This window comes from Apteryx mantelli, chromosome 3, assembly GCF_036417845.1.
Source record: "Apteryx mantelli isolate bAptMan1 chromosome 3, bAptMan1.hap1, whole genome shotgun sequence".
Lineage (NCBI taxonomy): Eukaryota > Metazoa > Chordata > Aves > Apterygiformes > Apterygidae > Apteryx > Apteryx mantelli.
Window position 1 is genome coordinate 41,857,521 of NC_089980.1, and position 21,824 is coordinate 41,879,344.

General features: G+C 42.0%; 1 protein-coding gene across 1 annotated transcript in view; it reads left to right on the forward strand.

Annotated features, from left to right (window-relative positions):
* Positions 1–2,161: 2,161 nt before the first annotated feature.
* LRFN2 (leucine rich repeat and fibronectin type III domain containing 2) overlaps positions 2,162–21,824 on the forward strand; it is a 41,332-nt gene continuing 21,669 nt past the window's right edge. Inside the window, exon 1 of the mRNA XM_067294707.1 lies at positions 2,162–3,550. Coding sequence (XP_067150808.1) covers positions 2,178–3,550 — 1,373 coding nt within the window. The 5' untranslated portion in view covers positions 2,162–2,177. The remainder of the gene's footprint in view (positions 3,551–21,824) is intronic.

Here is a 21,824-nt window from a genome sequence, read left to right on the forward strand (position 1 = left end):
GCCACCTTTGGGCCAGGGCCCCAAACACAGAGGCCCTAGTTTTTATTCCTTTGCAGAGAGCTGGAGCAAGCCCTGTTTAAAGAGTTAAAAAGCATTTACTAAGGTGACAGATTTTGTTTTGTGCTTGGTGTGTGTTACTGGGGGATTAATAACTAATCTTTGTATATTTTTTAAATTATTATAAAGCATCTGAGCAACTGTCATTTTAGCTGTGTGCTTAAGCGTAAATAATTGCACGGTAACTTCTTCATGAAATATGTGTCATGTCATACATTTGTTAATTTTGAGTGGCCTCATAATGCTAATTATTGGAGCTATTTATAAGATATTGTGTATTATCCTATTGTGTGTACAGCAGTAACATCCTCCATAACAAATTTAGATGAAAATGACTCTCTACCATCTACAATGTGCGTGTGACTTTATTGCAACCTCACATCTTAGCATGAGGACTGCATTACAAGCTCCTTCACAGTGGTTACTGTAGCAGATGGATAGCGGTTACTCAGCAGCGGATGGGTAGCTGTTACTCAGCAGAAATGGTAGCAGGCTGTGGGGGCATGGAGAGCTATTGTACATGCACACCAAGAGCCGTCCTCTGGGCCTTGTCCTCAGGAAACCCAGCACTGGCATATTGGAAGAGTGCCACTGTAAGGGGAACAGATGAAGCACGAGGGTGTCTCATTTCTTCTTGTGCAATAACTGCTCTTGAAACAGTACTGCCAAAAATCACTGAGCGTATGAGCACCTGTGGACTGAGAAGGGACATGATGTATACCAAGCGTTGAGAACAGTGATGCAAAGTTATGTGGCAGGAGTAATGCAGGTTAAATAGAATCAAAATGGTTGTGTCAGAAATTATAGCCTGAACTGTGTCTGTAGCTACTGCCACAAGTAAGGGGAATAGAGAGTAAACCACCCCATCTAGGCAAAAAAGTCTGGGAGATACCTCCCAAAACTGTAGCTCCTTGTCTACCTGTCCCTTGCCTCAGAGAGAGAATGAGGGGTAGAAATGAATGATCTGCCATTCCTCAGCCCTCCCTGATAGAAGGGCCTAGGCAAGGGAGAGATGGGAAGAAAGCAGGTTTACCTGTGTCCTGTGTGGCTAGGAGGAAGGCCAACAAAACTATGCAAGAGGATGGTCCCACCCCTGAAGCAGGGCTGCAGTTTCTTTCAGGCACAGCTGGCCCTCTGAATCAGCCTGTAAATATACTTTGTTTATTCTCCAAAGACACACCGCTTACAGCTCAAGTTGGAAAAGCATGTGAGAGCTGAGAAAAACACGGGATAATGGGGCAAAGGGAAATGGGCAGGATCTGATGGAGGCCAGCGGATGCAGAAGAGAGCTCAGCTGTCACTACAACAGGAAGGACTGCAGCATGAGAGAAAGAGGGTGTTGGAAGGCTTGCCAGAAGCCAAAGCAGCACAGGTTTCCCCTACATCTCTTCTGTTTGGAGCTCAACAATGTCATCTTTCCAATAGGGTGGCTGAGCGCAGCATGAATCCAGGTGATGACTGTGCAAGTGACTTCTGCTTCCTACGCTATCTCTCATAAATTTTATTATGGGCAGGCAAGTGAACTGACTTGCCCCAGGACTGGTCATAATTACACAGTCGTTACCAAGCACATTACTGAAGGGTAAATATGCAGTTATTTTTATCCATAAAATCAGCTCTTTCAACCCTAAGATTAATTCCACATTATTATGCAGCAATATGTAATTACTATAAGACAGCTTTTACCCTCAAAGAAGCAGGCACTATTCCAAATGAAATCTTGCAGGGTTTTAAGTAAGCCATGCACTCTGATGGCAGGATTTGTCCTCTTCCAGATACCCAATGTAAAATTATAAAATGGTAACTAGAGAATAGGTAGTTACAAGAACCTATTACCAGGCATAAGTGCAAAGAATTCCTCTCTCATTCAGATTTGGAACCAAAATCACATTTTTTTTTTAAAGACAGAAATGTATTATGTGGGAAAATGTTTCTATAACATTTAATCTTCCCATCCCAGAATGATGTACACTTTAGATATGACTCCTCAGAGGATGCACTGGGAAGTCTCTCTGGAGGTAGATGTTATCTAAATCAAGCAGGAATGGTAGCTATATCATAACTGCTAATATTCCTTGTAACTCTTTTCCTTTCCTGCAGGTACTGTTGCGTGATTTACCATGGAAAAATTGCTCTGCAGCATCCTGGTGTTTGGAATGGCTATTACGGTCAACGCTTGTCCTAAATATTGTGTCTGTCAGAACCTGTCTGAGTCACTGGGGACTTTGTGTCCCTCTAAGGGTCTCCTATTTGTACCACTAGACATAGACCGAAGGACTGTTGAACTCCGCCTTGGTGGAAATTTTATCATCAATATCAGCCGTCAGGATTTTGCCAATATGTCTGGACTTGTTGACCTCACTTTGTCCAGAAACACCATCAGTTACATACAGCCCTACTCCTTCACTGACTTGGAGAGCCTTCGGTCTTTACACTTGGACAGCAACAGGCTGCCTGACATTGGAGAGGATATTTTGAGAGGCTTAATTAACCTTCAGCACTTGATTTTAAACAACAACCAGCTAAGCAGCATCTCTGATGAAGCCTTTGAGGATTTCTTGCTGACACTGGAAGACTTGGATCTTTCCTACAATAACCTCCGAAGTATTCCCTGGGAATCTATAAGGAAGATGATAAACTTGCACCAGCTCAGTTTGGATCATAACCTGATAGATTATATTACAGAGGGGACGTTTGCAGATCTTCAGAAATTGGCCCGACTGGATCTAACATCCAACAGACTTCAGAAGCTCCCCCCCGATCCTATATTTGCCAGGTCTCAAGTAATTCCATTAGCTGCTACCCCGTTTTCACCACCTTTGTCTCTCAGCTTTGGGGGCAATCCACTGCACTGCAACTGTGAGCTACTGTGGTTAAGGCGACTTGACAGAGATGATGATATGGAAACTTGTGCTTCCCCTCCAGGTCTAAAGGGGAGGTACTTCTGGTATGTACGGGAAGAAGAATTTGTTTGTGAGCCGCCTCTTATTACCCAACATACACACAAGTTGCTGGTTTTAGAAGGGCAAACTGCCACACTGAAATGCAAAGCCATTGGGGATCCCACCCCAGTCATTCACTGGGTGGCCCCCGATGACCGTCTCATTGGGAATTCTTCAAGGACGGCTGTCTACGACAATGGCACCCTAGATATCCTCATCACCACGTCCAAGGATTACGGGACTTTCACATGCATAGCAGCCAATGCTGCTGGAGAGTCGACCGCAACAATTGAGCTCTCAATTGTTCAGCTCCCTCACCTCAGCAACGGCACAGGCCGAGCAGCCCCACCAAAATCCAGGCTCTCAGACATCACCAGCTCCAGCAAGTCTAATCGAGGGGAAACAAAAGGTCCACCAGAACGGGCTGTCTTGGTGTCAGATGTGACGACTACCTCAGCTTTGGTCAAGTGGACGGTGAGCAAGTCAGCTCCTCGGGTAAAAATGTATCAGCTGCAATATAATTGCTCGGATGATGAAGTCCTGATCTACAGGTAATTGCAATGGCTGGTTTGTCCTCTGATGATGGCAGAGAGAGTAAAGTAGGATATGAAGTCTTTTACTTTTTGTCCTTGATTTGAATTTGAACTGAAGGGTCATTGCCAAAAAACTACTGTTGTCTGATAAATTTGTGTTACATCTGTCAGTCTGTCAGTTGATGTTGGTCTGTCCATTGCTTTTCTGTCCATTTCAAGTCATGTATTATAAATCTGTGTAGCATGCATCTTCTAACATCAACTGTTTTTGTTAACTTTTCCCATTTAGAAAAAAATTACTACCGTAGTTGATACCATCTTTACTAAGCTTAACAAAGTAAGCAAAACTTGACAGTCTAGAAGTTTCCATCTCCTTCTCCTGTAGGTTGGATTGAAACATACTACTGAGAGAGGAAGAAATGTGGGAGTAAGTTTGTGCTGTCTACCCATAACACAGGCTCTAATTATTCTGTGGTTCAACATTCAGGGTTGTTAGCAAGAGATCTTTCACTTATATGAAAGAGTTTGTTTCTTACTTCACTAACATCAGTTTTACACAACTGTAATTGCTGACAGCGTTGGAGCATTTAATGTTTTATACCATGTTAAATACAAGAAGAGACAGATATTTTCAAAAGCAAGCTCTGAATGTTCATTATGCTCCTCCAGTTCTACAACTCTTTTGACTTTTGTTGATGTAAAACAAGAATCATTCTGCAATGAACTTAAGTCATCAAAAAGAAAGAAGTAATATATTTTAGGGATTAAAAATGGGTAGGAAACTGCTTAACAGAACAGGAAAATATAGTGTTATTGCTTTTTCCTTCTGTCTTGGAAAAATGATTGATGTACTACGCTAATGATGAATCTCTAGAAACCAGCCCTTCCTGCCTTCTTATTGCAGAGATAGCAATATTAGACGTATTGAACTAAAGTCTGTCTTTGGATATATGTGAGCTACCAGCAGAAGTCAGAATCTTAGGTCAGAACAGAACCAAACACACAAACTCGTTGCAAGCATCTTGAACCCAGTGAAGAAAAAATGAATCTGATGGAGAAATCCTGGGATTGCATTTTAATTTTACTTTGAGCATGAAATCCTGGCCAAAATACAATCAAAGACATGGCTTTCCATGATAGGCTTGTGGTTATTAACTGTTGGCCTGCAAACTGCTGCACCCTTCCCCTACTGCCTGCAATGAGAGCTGAGGCAATTGCAAATCACAGTAGTCACCCTCCCTCGCCCAAACAAACATTCCTATTTTCTTCATTACCTTATTGTAGCTTTCTCTACCCTGGAAAAGTCAAAACAAGACATGGTGAATGCTCATTTGACATTTTTCGCTCACCCTTCTCATGCAGTGAAATCTAATTTTAAAGTTGTTTTCAGAACTGAATGTTAAGTTGACATGGCCAAAATTTTGTGCCAGAAATACTTGTAACTCAGTCAGTTGAAGAGCAGAAGTAATAAAGTGACTTATTTAGCTACTCCAGACTTTGACACTCTTTGCCAAAAGTAGGACTATTGACAAGCAAGTACAAAGATTTGTTTTTAAAGAATATTTATTCAAATACTGAATAAATCTGAGGAAACTCAGTTCTGTTCATTTCCATTGCTCAATTATAAAAATATGTTAAAATAATCAAATCAATTAGCAGGTGGAAATTATTTGCCTTGCTCTGGGTAATGTACTGTAGAAGTGGTGTGTTAGCCTTGGGACTTGCAATTATGTGGAGTCAAGTAGAATGAAAGAATAAGATAAAACCAAATAATGGTAGAACATTAGGAACAGGATGAATGAAAATATGCTAGTGCCAATTTTTGCTGAGGCAAAGCTCTTGGCAAAAACTCAACAGTATTTAAGATCTTGAGCCCAGTAGAAGTCTGAAGAAAAATACTTTGAAGGGTATGCATAGTCATATGACACCATATAGTGAATTTGGCCCAGTGGACAAGAATATCCCTGGAAACAGAAACTTGTGGAGGCTGTCAGGTGTTGGAAGCAATCCGATATGTTTGTTTACTGAGGGTAGGATGGCCAGGGTAAATAAGACAAGCAACACAAAAGAGATGACATATAATCTAGCAGCTGGAGAGGTGAAAACTAGATGCTGTTAGAAGAAATGAGAGAGAGGAAGATGCTGTTTTGCCAGCCTTGTCTGGAGGAACAAGTGCCAGTCAATGATGTCTCAAGCAACCCTAAATTCTTATCCTGTACCCTCTATTTCCTCTCAGTGAGGTTTTGGCCATATTACTTTACTTGGCTGTGTCTCATTTTTCCAGAAGTACAGTGAGAACAGTGCTGTTTACATAAATTTCCCATAGGCACTTTGTGAGGATTCATTGACTATGTGTAGCTCTTTTCATTCACAGCTCTCAAAAGCACTTCACAAAAGAAAACAAATTTTATTTCCCTACATTTTGCGCCAGGGAAAAGTGAAGCATAGGAAGATGAAATAAGTGAATTGTCCAATGTCTGAAAGTTAATCATTGGCACTCACATGCATCAAAGCCAGCTCTTATGACTTTCAGCCAGGGAACTACTCAGTCCCTTAGAGTTAATTAACTAAAGCTGTTTTGCTTTAATTGGTCAGATGCATGTCACTGCAATGAGCATGTAGAAAAACCTAAGGGAACACAATTTCTACAGTGCTTTGCTCTATAAAATGCTGTGTATGTGCTAAATGGGCTGGGATACTGCTTAGCTACTAAAATGATGGGCACTTAGTATAAGCTAAGATACATGGATATGTCAGGACTCAGGCACACTGGCTGTGCTTAGTTAGAAGGAATCCTGCCTTGCTGATAAGAAATGCTGTATGCAGAAAAGACAAAAGTTTGCTGTGTTCTCTCTTCAATTTTTTTCATAAACATTGTGCTCATAGTGAAAGTGTGAAAACAGCAGTCCTCCCCCCACACACATCCTTTTGGTAATAATGTGTCTCCTGATCATTACGTAGGACACCGGTCCCATTTCTGCTTCCATCCCAGCTGTGGGATTCCTCTTGCATGAGCTGTAGATGGTGTGAAAGAGATCACAATGGGGTGCAAAGGCCCCAGAAAAATTCAAAAGTCTGGGAAATAGCGACAAATGTTTCCTATCAACTCGCCTGATTTCACTGAGCAGAAATGATATCACAATCTGGCTTTTGGCTCTTGATACACTAATGCTATCGTTACTCGTATTAATGGAAGGAGCACTGTTTCTTTGCTTCCACCAGCTGACCTTCCCTTGTCTTTTCTGTCTCAGGGCCATTGCTGAAGCTAACAGCAGGATTTTATCAGTTTTAGTGGATGCAGGATGCATGTTTCTGATACTGATCTAATGAAGGCAGGTCTGGATCAGCACTTTGCTCTACATGGCTTCCCAGAGTGAGAAGTTGGAGGGAAGGGAGTGATAGCTTGTGGAAATGCCTTGAAAAGACAGCTCGGTCAATGTCAGCTTGCAGTGACAGCTATGGCACTTAATTTTGGCGCGGAAGAACTAACATGTGAGGCTGCTCAGAGGCGAGGTGCCATATCTTGTGCTTTCCACATCACTGGCAGAAGGAATGGTTCCTCTTTTGGGTACAACACAAAACTTGCCTTTTGTGTCTGGACCTGCACTTGTATAAAAATTATGCTGCAGCAGGGACCCTGCGCTGGAGCTCTTGCTGTCAGGTGCACTGGCAGGTGACACCATTGCTATACTGATCTATGCATGGTCCCAGTGAGCTCTTTCTCTCTCTGACTTGTCCTTGTACTGCTTTTAGTAATCCTGCTGTCAAGAGAATTACTCTGTTTCACCTAGAACCGGACTCAGAACTCCTCTCCCTAGGCAGACTTCTTCAAGCTGTTTTTCTTTCTTTCTTTTTTTTTTTTTTTTGGGGGGGGGGACAGGACTGTTTTGTTTGGTTTTTTTTACTTCTTGTTTGTATTTCTTCCCTTTTCTGATTTGTGTTGCTTATTCCTTTGACCTTTCTTCCTCCTTGACACTCCCTACACTGATAATCTCTCCTATTCATGTTGGTGCCCTTCACACCCATGCTGCCCTGGACAGAGCAGATGGCAACTGTCGGTTACATCAAGAGGCCAGCAGTTGCCACAGAGAGCAAAGCCGACAGCGGGTCACTATCTGTGCCTTCAGTCCATACGCACGGTTCCTTCACTGACGAAGGCTACGAGAGAAAAGCCGCCCTGTTGGTGGCCCACGGGACACATATAGGCCGCAGGAGGTTTTTTCCTCACCTCTGCAAGGCTCCCTAGGGCGCACATACATGCGTAAGCGCCTCTCAAAACCGATTCATGTGAGCCACTGTGCTCGCACACAGGTCTGGGCAGCTGGGGGTGCTGGGCGCGCTGCGTGGCAGGAGGCTGGGAGCTGCCCCGGCCGGTCACAGCCGGTTCCAGCCAGTCCCAGCCAGTTCCAGCCGGCTCCACAATGGGTGGCGGCAGCCCCTGTGCCCCAACGCCGCCACCAGCCGCTGGGCGGGCGCGTTTAGGGAAGGGGGGAGCTGCGGGGCCGGGGGCATGGGAGAAGGCACAGGAGGAGACACAAAAGGACGGGTTTTAGTCTCTTTGGGCCTCAGTTTCCCCTGTGTAACATGGAGGTGACAGCGCTGCCTTGCCTCACAGGAATAAACCCGTGAGAAAATACTATGGAAACGGGAGCCCACATAGATGGATAGGGAGCCTGTTCCTTTGAAGTCATGATGTGGTCTGCAGGAACAGGGGTAGTCATGAATGATTAAGATGGAGCATTACATAACACTTGAATTCAAGTAAACCATTTGCGGACAGAGACTTTCTTATGGGAGAGCGCCCTGCGTGACGTGGGACCAAATCTCAGTTATGGCCATCGGGCGTTAGTGTTATATAGAAATTCACCATAATTTCAAAAGATGAATAAAAACGAAAGTAGTCTGTAGAGCTTTCCTGGTCACACTGAGCTTGCTGGCTGTATTTTGAATTAAAGCAATGGTGGAGCCACTTAAAAATGTGCATCTGAAGTGTGATGCAGCCATTAGATTTATGACAGATTTAGGCCTGTTTTATTTTGCAGTATTTCATAGTAGGGGTGATAAAACACAACTCTACAAATTAAGAATTACTGTAGCATTACATTCTCCCTAGCTTATAAATTCAACACTGGAAAAAATGTATTTTATATATTTTTGATAGCTTATTTTTTCAATATATATTTTATGTAGCAGTCAGTTTAGGCACTAAAATATGAATAAATGGCTCCACATCTCCAGCCTATTTAAACAATAGTCCCATGGATTTGATTACTTAAACAATATAGTAATGATTTACACAGCTCCTTTCACTGCCAGTGCTTTACAGACTGGCTGAACAGAGATCACTCCACCAACCACTGCTGTCCAGTCACCTCTTAGTTAAGTATTAGCTGCAGTTTGGCAGTCAGATGACAGTGCAACAGCATTTTTTGAACAAAGTATAACATTCACACTTACAGATACTTTTAACAAGGTAGGATGTAATTAACTGAGTTTGAACTTCCACAGCACCATGGGATAAACATACCTACCCATTCTTCTGTTCAGTTGCATGCCAATAAGAAATACTTTGTGAAAAAGATGCTGAAACCTTAGAAATATCTAAGATGTGTGAAGATGTTCCCCCCCAACAACAGCACCGCACTGAACACCAGGCTGGGCCCATGCCTCAGAGAGGGATGCCACTGTCTAGATTGTTAATGCTTCTTGCAACAAAAGCTTATTGTGTGGAGGTCTGCCAGCTAAAGACTGAAAACAGAGGAAGCCCTGTCCTGTCCATTCAGGGAAAATAATCTCAACAGCCTGATGCTGTAGTAAAACATGATTACGTAATTTTCTCTTACTTTCTCTAGTAAGAGGTAGATAGCTTTAGAAAAGACAGAGGATTCATTTCTTCTGAAAGGCCTGAACATCTATACTTATGATTTGGAGAGCAGATTCATATAGATGAAGACTTGTTGGTGAATGCCTTCCACTCTTCTGCTTTTTTTTTTTTTTTCAGTTCCATCCCTGTCTCAAACTTTGTTAGGTATTAAACTGTCCTCTGTGGCTCATGGCTGGTGTGAAAACCACTCCTCAGCTTCAACAGATGAAGCTGAGCCTTTGCAACTGCATTGTATGCAGTATACAAGCCTTGATTTGGTGAAAGCATTTTTATATTTAAACACTGGATAAAACAACCATTGGTAGGAAAGACTTTCATACGAAGACTTTAATCATCATGAATTAATCATTTATGTTTGACAGGTGGAGATAGCAACTGTATAAAAATAAAAATGCAAAGTCACATTCCTGAAGAGACGCAAAACTCCTATAAGCAGGACAGGAGAAAGTCTGAGATGGACATTTGGTACTTGAAATTACCTGAGAGTGGTTTGTAGCAATGGAGTGCTTTTCCTTCTAGAGGATTCTTAGCATGTGCAGGCTTGCTGAAGGGCCTTAGACATAATAAAGAAGCTGCTTCACAAAAGCTTACAATCTGGGTTGGGGAGGGGGGTTGCTTCAGCTGAAATAATTTTCATAAAAGTCTTTTCTTTTCCTCTTGCCAGAAGTACAGGGGCAGGGTTTTTATTATTTGCTTTGTTTTGCTTTTTTTTTTTCTTCTTCTCCTTGTATAGGAAGCCTTTGAGGAAGAATAGAAAAGAAAATACAGCAAAAATGGCAAAAATTACATGTATTGCCAGATAATGGAGTGGATATATGAAATTAAGCAAGATTTAAAGAAAAGCCTTATAGTTTCAGTTTGTCACTAAAGTGGTCCCGGATTGTTGTGACAAACTGTCAGCATCATGTTTTGCTCATACAGCAGCTGATACGAAATCCATTGGTCACAGGCAGTCCGGTCCATCATGAGCAAACACCAACCATGCAAACACTGCCTAGACCACTATTTTCTTGCTTGATAACCACCACAGAAAGACAAAATACTAAATGGCCATCTAACTGTACAGAAGACATTTACCTTTACATGAGAAGCACATGAGCATATGTGAGCAGCAGCTTACACTGCTGCTTCCCAGACAACAGCTACCCTGCTGCTGTGGTGGTGCCCTTCAGAAATGAGCAGAGAAGAGGAAGAAAAACTCCAAGCCACAAAGACTGGCAGGACAACACCTTCCTCTGTCTTGGCAGCATTCCCATTTCCTTTAAAGTTAAACAACTGTCTAATAACATTTAGTGAGGTATAGGGAGAGTCTGTATGTTACAGCTGTACCCCTGAGCACTGCCTCAGGAGCTGAATATAAAGGCAAAGAGCCTGATTCTCATCTCAGCGCCTGTCATGTTTCTCAGAAATAAGCCCACCACAGTCTGGGGTGTTATACAGGTAGAAATGGAATCAGAATCAGTTTCCAGTATGAGACTGCCATACTCCTGTTTTATGTCTGCTGCTAATTATTTATTTAGCTCATCAAAGGCTCAGCATTTTTACCTGAGGGGAATTCAGGATGAGCTAGTGCTTGCCCATAACATCTGTCACATCCCCTCTGTTAGCTACTCTGAACCCAAATGCCAGGAGCTGTCCCCGCCCGTCATTGCAATAGAGAGTTAAACATTTGATGCCAAAATGAACTACTGTAATAAGATTTTGATTAATCTCCAGGTGAGACAACATTTTGATATCTAAATGAAAAATTTTAACATATTCAGGTTCATACCATTCATGAATATTAACAAGCCAGCAGACAGCTGCACCATTGCCACTATCTTTCCTATTTTAAGTCTGGGCTGAATTTATAGCAGTTCATGTGCTGCTCTGTGTAAAAATTGTTGCCAAATGCTGACTGGTTAATAGTAACAACCTCTCATGTCATTCAGAGTCAGTAAGTAATAATAGTTAGCATTGATAGTTACAAATGTTAACTAATTAAATGCTTGCTGAAGGCTTGACTTAAAGCCCTCAGAAATGAAGAGAGTAACCACTATTGGCTCTTGTGGGCTTTCTTTCAGCCTGAAAACTTTGTGTTTTAGGGCTTATCATTATTCTCTAGAGACGCAGATGGAGGAAGGAGGGTAAATAGTTTGCTCTACTTAATTTAGTAAACCAGTGGAAGAAACAACACTGCCTACAGAATCACAGCTGGGAGTAGTCCTGTAGTAGCTTTTAGAGCATTTCTAATAAAGCCCTTCATCACATTTCAAAGGTGATAATTTTCCCTCTTAATGTCATTATTGGGGGAAAATACAGCATTCTCAATGCTGTTACTATTGTTAACTATGTGTTACAAGTCCACTTGAAGCGGGGAAGACACCTCCAATAGTGCCAGTCTTGGTTAGGGGTTTCATTCTAAGAGGCAGCATGTACCCATACAACAAAGTGTGGTCTCTTCTCAAAGGGACCAACAGTGCAAACCATGAGACTTGATTTTCTCCATGCTCTCTGTATGTAAGTTGCATTAAAGCATGCAAGATGCTCCACTTGATGTCCGAGTTTTGTTTCTTCAGGTGATGCCAGAGATTGACCACTCTAATTCCTTCCTGGACTTGGATCATAGCTACAGATGCCTAGGTCAGTTTATGCATCATGGAAAAAGGATCAATGATGACAGTGTGGCAACTACTCCCTAGCCTTTCTAGATCTACATCTGTGAACTTCCTGCCTCTCCTCACTTCACCCTACATTTTAACTGGGTCACCAGAAACCCAGGTAATCTCTAGCCGGTCAGATTAAGAAACCTCCTTCAAGACTGGTGACCCAGTAGTAAAAGCAGTAGCAGAACACTACCTGCTCAAAGGAGAGGATGATTTATTTTTATCCACAGGTGTTTTACAAGAGAGTTAAAGATAAAAAAAAGAAAAGCTTGAAAGCATATAGTATTTCTAAAATTTGCCTTTCCAGGTTGAGATTGTTTTGCTTAACTCTTTTCCCACTCACTCACATACAGGCTCCAGGCAGCGGGCTAGGTGAGGCAGGGTGCCTTGGCACCTCCTGCATCCTGGACTGTCTGACCCAGTACCCTGCATGGCTCCCCTCTTAAATCACAGGAAGCCTTTTTACTCCTTTCAAAGCTGTCTTTCTTTTAGATTTCCAAGATCCTAAGGACTTGGAGGAGGGCAGCTAAAATGACCAGTCTGGGGGATGTACTCCTTCAGAAAAGGCTTCAGCTGCTCTTCCTGCAGCAGATTCCTTTTATTGTGTCTCAGGCACTTATCAGTTGAATTCTGACTGATGGTATTATTTGTGGGATCATGCAAGATCTTATGCATAACTTTTTGGGTAGGAATGCTTTATTTATCAAACCCATGAGAGAGACAAAGATATTTAGCATTCATAAGACTATCACAGGCATTTCCTTTATTCCTCACATCTTCTACCTCAGAACACGAAAAGATGCAAAGAAAACAATGGAGTCTGATGATGACAGAGATTTCTCAGCTTTCCATGAAGCTCAGAAAAGGATAATGAAAGTAAAGCTCCAGGAGAGCCTGAAGTGTGTAGAGCTGCTCTGTACAAAAGAGAAAATTTGCAAGGACAGGAAACACAGGAAAGAGTGAAAACAAGTAGGATCAGAAGCATCTTCACTGCCACTGTGACAATGAAAAAGTAGCCCAAGTATTATATTCTTGAATGATGTTCAGAAATACTTGTTTCTGAGAGACTTGTTGACTGTCTGTCACCAAATGCTTTCAGATTTGTCCACTGGCAAGAGTGCTGTGGCAGACAAGATTTTGGCCCCTGCCCTCTGCCCCCAAGGAACAGCTTGGAAATGGGATTGTGCAGAGCTGAGCAGTTACACTTACTGCCCTGCAATGCCATCCTCTCTCCAAGAGCGGAACACTGACCCTCCAGGTGAGGATAGGCTTCCAAGCAAACAAAAAGCAGCATTTTGAGTTTAGTCTGTCTTTGAAAAGGAGAAAAAGAGGAGCAATATCTTGCTGTTTGCTTTGTTTCACCACCAATAATTGATAGCAAATGCCACTTGCAGTGCAGGTGAACTTTGCTTTGAAGGAAGGAACACAAGAAACAATATACAGATTTCGTGAAAAAGTGAAAGTGAGAGAAAATGCTGTGAGTAGACATAACATTCCCCACACAAATCAAAACACTAAACAGTAGCTGCCAGCCAGCAGAAGGCTGCCTCTTAGCCAAAGGGCTATCCCCCCTGTCTTGGGTATAATTATATTATTAGTTAACTACAGGACCCTATCAAATGCTTATGGCAATAGACCCCAGACAAACCTAAATAAGAAACATGCCTTTCCTCAGTGAGCTTGTAGCCTGCAGTGCTGAGGGGCATGTCATCAAGCATCCTCAGCCTATACCTACCTGATCAGATATCTTCAGAGCTTATTAGCTTATAATGTTGAGCATCTGCCTAATGCAGCAGTCCAAATGGAAGCAGTTTGCTTCTGACCAACCTAGAGGGTAGACAGAGGAAACTCTCTTTGCTCTTGAGTCTACTGCTGCCCAGGATAAAGAAAGAACAAGAGCCGGGGGGGGGGGGGGGGGATGGAATAGCCCAAAGTTACAAACACAACCAAAGCCAAGTGCCTTAATTTACTGCCCCAGCTGCAGACTCACCTGTATAATTCCTAGTTCTGAATTTCCCAGTATACCCTATCTCTTGCATACCAGACTTTCAGCTTGTATGTTCAGATTATTTACAGAAAGACAATGCCTTTCTGTACAGTGATTCTGCTAGTTAACCTTAACATATGATAGCAATAATACAGTTTGTTTCCTTGGTGAAATGATTTAAAATTCATCATTTGAAAAGTTTGCAAGTGGAATAGACACAGTACTGGAAAAATAAAGAAAGAGAATACACTAGACCAATTAAATGGTATAATAAGTCCTCATTAGCTTTAGTTTTTTATAAGCCTAGTTATTTTTGCACTTGCCTATAATAGGCAGACTTTCTGAACAAAATATATGCACTCAGAGCGAGGAAAATTTTTTTCAGGTGATGAGTACAAGGTAAATGCAACATTTGTTTCTCATTTAAACCTATTCTGGGGCTTAATTAAGATGGTGCTGGTGAGTAGCCTTTCTGCTAATGCTCTGACTGGGGAAGACTGAGGGAGGAGGATTTCATACAAGTTGAGAAGCTTAAAACTTGAGACAGTCTAGAAATCAGGTTCATATTCCATGTAATGTTCTGAGTAGTTGTAGGTCTTCAATGAAGGCTTGTACTACAAGGAAGTCATTTATTCTTTTTTGTTCTTAAAAGGGCACAGTCAAAATGTAGCTCAAAGCTTAAATGGTGAAGAAAGAAAATGTGAGGTAATGGGTATCTTTGAAAACATAATGTAAGTTATTCCATTGTCATGTTACCCTTTCCCCCCAAATATATCATGTCTTACAGTCTAATAAAAAGAGTAGTACAGGGAAGAATAATCTGTAATAGGGCCAAGCACAAAGGACCTCCAATCCTATTTGTGGATAACAGGCTAGTATTGGGATCTAAAGAAACCTTGAGAATATAATGCAATTGAGAAATGTCTATGTTTAAAATGAAATGTTCCAATTTTTGCAGATGGAGAAAAAGAAGTCTAGACAGCAAGCAAATTCTGGCCTGTTGTAAGAGCCCTACTGATGTCATTAGAGTCACAGTGTGATTATACTGGGTCCCAGAGCACTTGACAAGAATCCCACAAAGTGATGTTGCCCAGAAAGGAAATGGGAATTGGCTTCAGCCTTTGGCTGAGTGCTTTGCAGAGTGGAAGCAAAATCAGCTGTGTGCTATGACAACAAAGTAGGCTACATGGGGTACTAGGAAAGAGAGAGAAATACCTACCCTGGGATCCTCAGACAGGAAAGAGCTTTTATCCATTAGGAGTTACAGCTGTGAGTTAGGGTAGCCTGAACGTTCCTATATGCAACTCAGTACGGCTGTACCATAATCCCTCCTCTGCTCAGCTGTTCCTGGTTTACAGATTAGTTTATTTGCAGAGATGAGCAGTTTGAGTCAGCCAGCACTAGGTGTGAATTTGTGCTGAATTTGCCCATCTGTCCTCCCACCTCCTTTTCCCTGTGTGTTATTTTGAATTTGCCTAGATTTAAATTTTGTAATGTATTTATTACCTCACAATTTATTTCATTTTGACAAGAAAACAAATAAAAGAGCTGTTTGCTCAACCCCAAACCTTTCTTCTTATTATTATCTATTTATTTGTTTAATCAGCTTGGATTGTGGAATTGATTCAAATGTAGATATTCCAAACCGTGCTCTGAATTCTTCTTAGAGTGGGGATTGCACAGGCAGTAGCTGCCCGATAGACATATGGGCAGATGACAGCCCAGAGGCACCCCACCAGCAGCTCTGTTGTCTGGCAGTTTGCCTCAAAGAGTCAGGCTTGATGAATCAGTCCTTCTGCTTGTGCTGGGTGGGAGGGGGAAGCCTGCTTCTCTTCTCCTGAAGCCTGTTGCAGAATAAGAAAGATACATTGCAGTGATCACAGTGCTCTGAACCTCCCAGGACATTGCACTGCAAACAGAGTTGGGACAGCAGCATGCCAATGAGCTTGAATCTTGCTAATCTGAGTATGTACAGGTAGAAGTGCAGCTTGGGTACTCTGGGGCCAGGATGGGTCATGAGCTCAGTGCCTCCTCTTCCCTCCCCTGTGCACAGAGGGTCATGGCTTGACAGGGCATGGGAGAGGGGAGGAGGAATGAAGGTAGCTGGATTGAAACCAGTCTGCCTCCCCATGTCCCTTCTCTTTCATACCTAGAAGGGAGCCTGGTGTTCAGCAGTGCTGCAGCAGGGAAGGGAGCCAAGGGTGCCCCTGCTTCTCTCCTCCATCCCTTGTTCCTTGCAGCCTCCTCTGGTTGTTGTTTTGGGCACCATGTTGACAGTGCCCCTGCTCTGTGAGCAGGTGGAAGGAGGAATGGCCACTGTCAATGGACCCTGAGCATCTCCTGCCCAGGACCTTATGCCACCTTGGGTGGCTGCTGTCACCCAGGCTGCTGGCCAAGTGGAGGGCAGTGGCAGAGCAGGGCAACAACCTCCTTGCATCCTCAGTGGCACTAGCAATGCTGTGATCTCTCTGCTTGAATAGTGTAGAAGTACCTGAGATAGAAACTTGACAACTGTGCGATTTGCTTAGGGAGATGAGGCACATCGAGGACACAAGGCTATATATATGTCTAGTAGTTTAAATTCCATTTTATTTCTCGGGGGACACTCCACTCCTTTGAAAGTGAAAGAGTGTTTGCAAGGGGAAGGAAAGGTGGTATAAACACTGGCAGCAGGATTCATGCCTGTGAAGAGTGCTACCAAAAGCCTGAGGGAATGTAACAGTCCCGTTTCAGGTGCTCAGTACCACATCTTTGTACCACACCAGGTTGGTGGGATTAAGTGGTGGCTAGAACTTGTGCTATACAAGCTCTGACTAATGGAAGTGTCTGAGGGTTTAGCTCTTATTTTTGTTTTTGCTGAAACATAATATTGTTGTTTGTTTCACCTTTTCACTTTGTTTTCCCCATCCAGGCTCTCTCAGAGTAGATAATTATATTGGCTGTGGTTTAATTAGCTAATTATGCTAGAGCTGGAGTATTTTTCAGAGTAAATCCTTTTATTTAGTTGTTCTTAAGCAGCTTCCTTTTGGGTTTTCTCCTAGAATTTTCTGCATATTCCATTATGTGGCATCACAGGTGTTTATAACTGGTTTCATTGGGGTTTATGAATATGTTGGTTATAGTGAAAGAAACAGCACTCTGGAGGGCAGAGGTGGAATACTCCTGGGAGTAGCACAGTGACACAAAACTTCCTGCAAAAGCTAGTTGATATTTTGGCTTCAGAGTAAAAAATAATAACAATAATACTGTTTTCTTTCAAAAGAGTGATTTGAACTTTCATATTAACATCTTTAAAGGACACGTTTTATCTAGAAAGTGCAAAGCTTTTTGGATTTTTCCATTGGATCTCCAAACGAAAAGATCTCCCTTTCCTGGGCAGCATTAGTTCGTCAGAATATAAATCTTGCTCCTCTTGCTAGCCCTACTGTAGACAAAGATTTAGCTCATCACTGAGAGGTGCCTGAACTAGAAGTTACAGGTGAATGGAATCAAAGCTGTGTCTTCATTATATATCTGGGCTTTCTTGAAAAAGTTGAAGAATACAAGGAATAGCACAGAGAACCATGCAAGGAGAGTTGTTCCTTGGCCTGATTAGTACATATAACACTAAGGTTTATGTTGCTGTAATGTGTGGAATTGTAACATAAGTTTTTTCTAGTGATGCCTACCTCACACAAAGTCCTATCACTTCCTTTCAAAATCCATATCACCTTGTAGCGATGATCACTAACTATACTCCCCTATTCATTACTATTCTGTAGCTATCTATTCAAGGTCACTCGACATTGATCAGCTATTGAAGGTGATAATGGGCAAAGTCTTAGTAAGGCTGTTTTCCTATCTCACTACTTTCAGTGTGCCCATTTGGGCTTGTATAGTTTTCCTCTTCATTCTTTTTGGTCCCCCCTCAGATGTGTCTAGGTCACAGTGAGAAGGCCAGGGTGTTGTTAAAATGTCTGGAATCTTGCATTTAGTATGAGCATGGCCAGGATCACACTTTAGCTCAGAGCTGTGACCTTATAGCTGCATGGGTCTCAGAAATAGTTTGAGAGTCACTGCCATAGCAGGATTAGGTCCTGAGACCAGCAGTCGGGTTGTGGCAACATACAGGGTTCTGGGTATTCCTGTAGTGGCATGCAGGAAGAAGTGAGCATTGCCATATCACCCTGGGAGCCAGATGTGTGCCCAGCCCACCTGGCTTTCAATAAGACAAAGAGGTTCTGTGGGGGGAACCTTAAACATCTCCTGCCTCCCCTCCTCATCAGCACTCAGAAATGTCTGGTATGTATCTTGTTGCTCTCGGGTGTATACAGGCTGTGGCTCGTGGAGTCAGGAAGACTGGCAAACTGGTCTATCTGCCCTCTCCTGAAAAATTTCTAGCTTTGGTAGTCAACATTGGATCAACCTCCTGAAAGTTTACTGGCCCCCTCACCTCTCCATTTAAGACTGGATTAATGTGTGTGCTGAGCATCACGTACATGAGTTACTGAAGCTATATATGTCTGTACCAGGTTGAAACCTGTTTTCTACCCCTCTTTATGTGATTTCAGTTCAGAAGCACTCCATGTTCATAGGGAAGCAGAGGGAGTCTAGCCATAGAAGCAGAGTCCATCCTTCTGCTTAGAGAAAGACCTTGAGGATGTGATCAGCAAGAACCTTCAAATCAGAACTTTTTTCCTGGCTTCTGCCATTTCCTCTTTTCTGTGTAACCCTAGTTAAACTTGTTGGTGACATAGAGATGTATACTCAAAAGACCTCTAGGCTGCTTTTTCAAAGCAAGTCATATTTACTGGTTTACCAAATGGAAGATGTTTTCTTATGGAAATTTTGAAGCTGGTGCCTCAATTTACCCAAAGCAAACCTATCTGTCATGTGATGGGACAAAACTGCAGAGTAATTGATTTTCCTCACATTGAATAAAGGAACAGATTTAAAAACTAATTAAAGAAAAAAGATTCATACTATTTGGTCTCACAATCACAGCGGCAGTGTGCAACATCTGTCTGGAACACCCTCCAGCCACCTGCCTCTGCAAAAGCTATGAAGAAGAAAACCATATATCAACTCAAGTTTATTTTCTATTCCTGTTAAAATGGAACAAACCCTGGAATATCTGTCCCATGGGAAATTCCAATATTGCAACATCTGTTTCTGTCAAGAATCAGGCTGAAAAGTCTCCATAACAGTTGTTTTGTTTGCTTATGGAAAGAAAACTTTTAAAATAATTCATTTGGAAATGTGGAAATGTTGCTATCAATCTCTTTGTGGATGTTAGAGCCTCAGGAGTGATAGCTCTATCCCCACCATGCATCATGCCCCCGGGGGTGGTTCTCCTTCTGGAAACAAAGCTTCCTAAATTTGTCATATACACTTCGCTCTCTCTCCTGACCACAGGATGCTTCACACCCCAACATATTCTCCCTCCTTTCAGCACCCACAGTGGCGAGGCAATGGTACGATGGTACAGAAAAGCTCGGGGTGCACGATGGGAAATGGAGGCTGTCTGTGAGGGAAAGGGAAAGGAGCGGAGGTGTGGTGGAGGAGCAGAGTGAGGTCCAGACCCAGGGCACCCATCACAGGTGCCAGGGAGAGGAAGAGTGCTGTGAGTGCCTGCAGCTGTAACTTTCATTCTCATTTGTCTTGACAGAAAATAAGAAAAACTTGTGTCTAGCAGAAACCCCTATTTTAACACTAAGAATATGTTTCATTTGAGGTATTCAACCACCTTTGCCCTCAGAATACCATGGTTTTGTGAGGTATATCTAATGTTAGTTCTTGTAATAGCTTTGAAAGACCAAGAGACATGGAGCTAATGGAAAATACTTGTGCACTTTACACAAGCTAACTCAGCGACAGGATGATTTGGTGTGAGTAATGAATCCCTCTGCTGGACAGAAACTGAACAGCTCTGCCTTATGCCGAAGCAGTCCACTACAGCTCAAGGAACCTAAGATCTCCTACTACAATTCATGCCCTGGAAGCTGTCACATTTTTCAATCACTCTCTGACACTAGCAATAAATTCCACACTTGTCCCATCCCAGCTGCAGCCTTCCTGCTAAGTTTTGCACATATATGAAAAGCAAAGCCCCTTCTTTTCCAGATGCTTGGCTCAATTTTGAGTGCACAGTGTGTTGTCCTTTTCCTTTGCAGTGCCTACATAACTAACCAGGTGACATACATGCTATTGATCTAGGGTGCTGTCTCTTACATGTTGTCTTAATGCCAGTTCAAAAAGGCACAGAGCTTCATAACACTTAGCTAAAGGGAGAGGAATGAAGATGGAAAATACAGTACGAAAAGGGTCATATATATGACCACAAAGAAAGCATGCATAAAGGCAGAGGGATCAATCTGGGAACTAGAAATAAAAATTCTTTATCTTTCTCCCCTCCTTTCCTCTTCCCAAATATAAGCTGAATGTAACTTTGATTAATGCAATCTCTACTCTCTTTCATTTCATTCACCCATGGATTTTAGCTACAAATCAAGAGGCTGAGTAGAGCCTTTGTGGCTCTACTCAGCCAACAGACTCTGTTAGGATTGGATCCCCTTTTTCCACTTGTGTTTTAATGGGGTTTATGACCAGATTGAGATGTCCTCAGCTTACTTGCTATTCAGCATAATCAGGTTGAAAGTTTTGTGAGCTTTTTTGCTAATTAGTTTAATTATGCCAGGTATGACTTCTGACATTTCTGTGCAGATCTCTTTTGTTTGGGATGTATATGTTAGATAAGTCATCTGGGATCACGTTTTATGATCTGACTGGCAAGCTTATCCTTGCTCTCTCTTCTGACGTCAGTATTTCCAGATGGCCTTTATGCCATTATTTTACTGAACACTGGCAGATGAATATATACTTAGGACATGATTTGCCAGTCTGTGTGGGATGGTCCTGGTGTATCTGTCATTCATGTACATAATGGCAAATACAGTTGAGATAATCAAAAAGTGGAAGCAACCTGCCATGTGGGCCTAGAGATAAGAAATGCAGTATTGCTTTTAAGGATGGGTTAACTAACAGTTCTCTAAGAATTCGGTATTTGCTCTGCTCCAGCACTGGAATAACATGAGGTGCTTTCTCTTGCTATAGAGTGGGCCAAGAATAGAAGCAGAACAGCCTTTTTCAGTGGTTTCCAGTTCTATTTTGCATCCTCAGAAGCTATGGAGATTTCACTGACGTTCAGTCAGATTTGGATAAGCACCAAAACTTTGAAGAAAGTACTCAAAGCCATATTCAAGATTTTCTTAATTAGGCCATTGCTAAATTAGGCCATAGCTAAAATTCCTATAAAATTAAAATTCTTCTTCACTCAAAATGTAAAGTAAAATTTTACAACAGGTAAAGAAAATATTTAGGAAATAATGTTCTATTCCATTATTTTTTATAGGTTTTCACTGAAAAGCGAACAGTAAAAAAAAAACTCCCTAAGTTTTTGATATTGAGTAGTTGAAAAGGTTAAATTTTTGTTTCTTGAATCCATGAACACTTTTTAAAAAAAATGCAAATAAAACTACTTAGTTTTGATTAAAATATTTGTGCAAATTAACTACAGCTCCTGAGACCTACAGGAAATTTTTCTGTTATGAAAGTTCTACTGTGAACTTCAAAGCAGAACCTTACGGTGTATAACGGAGAGTTTCTACACTTAGCATTTTGGCAATTTCACATGCCTTTTGTTTTGTTTACAAAAACGTTGTTTGTGACTGACAGTCCACACAAACTCACTGCCTGGCTCCCCAGGAGAGGTATTCGTATCACCTGACTTCAGCATCT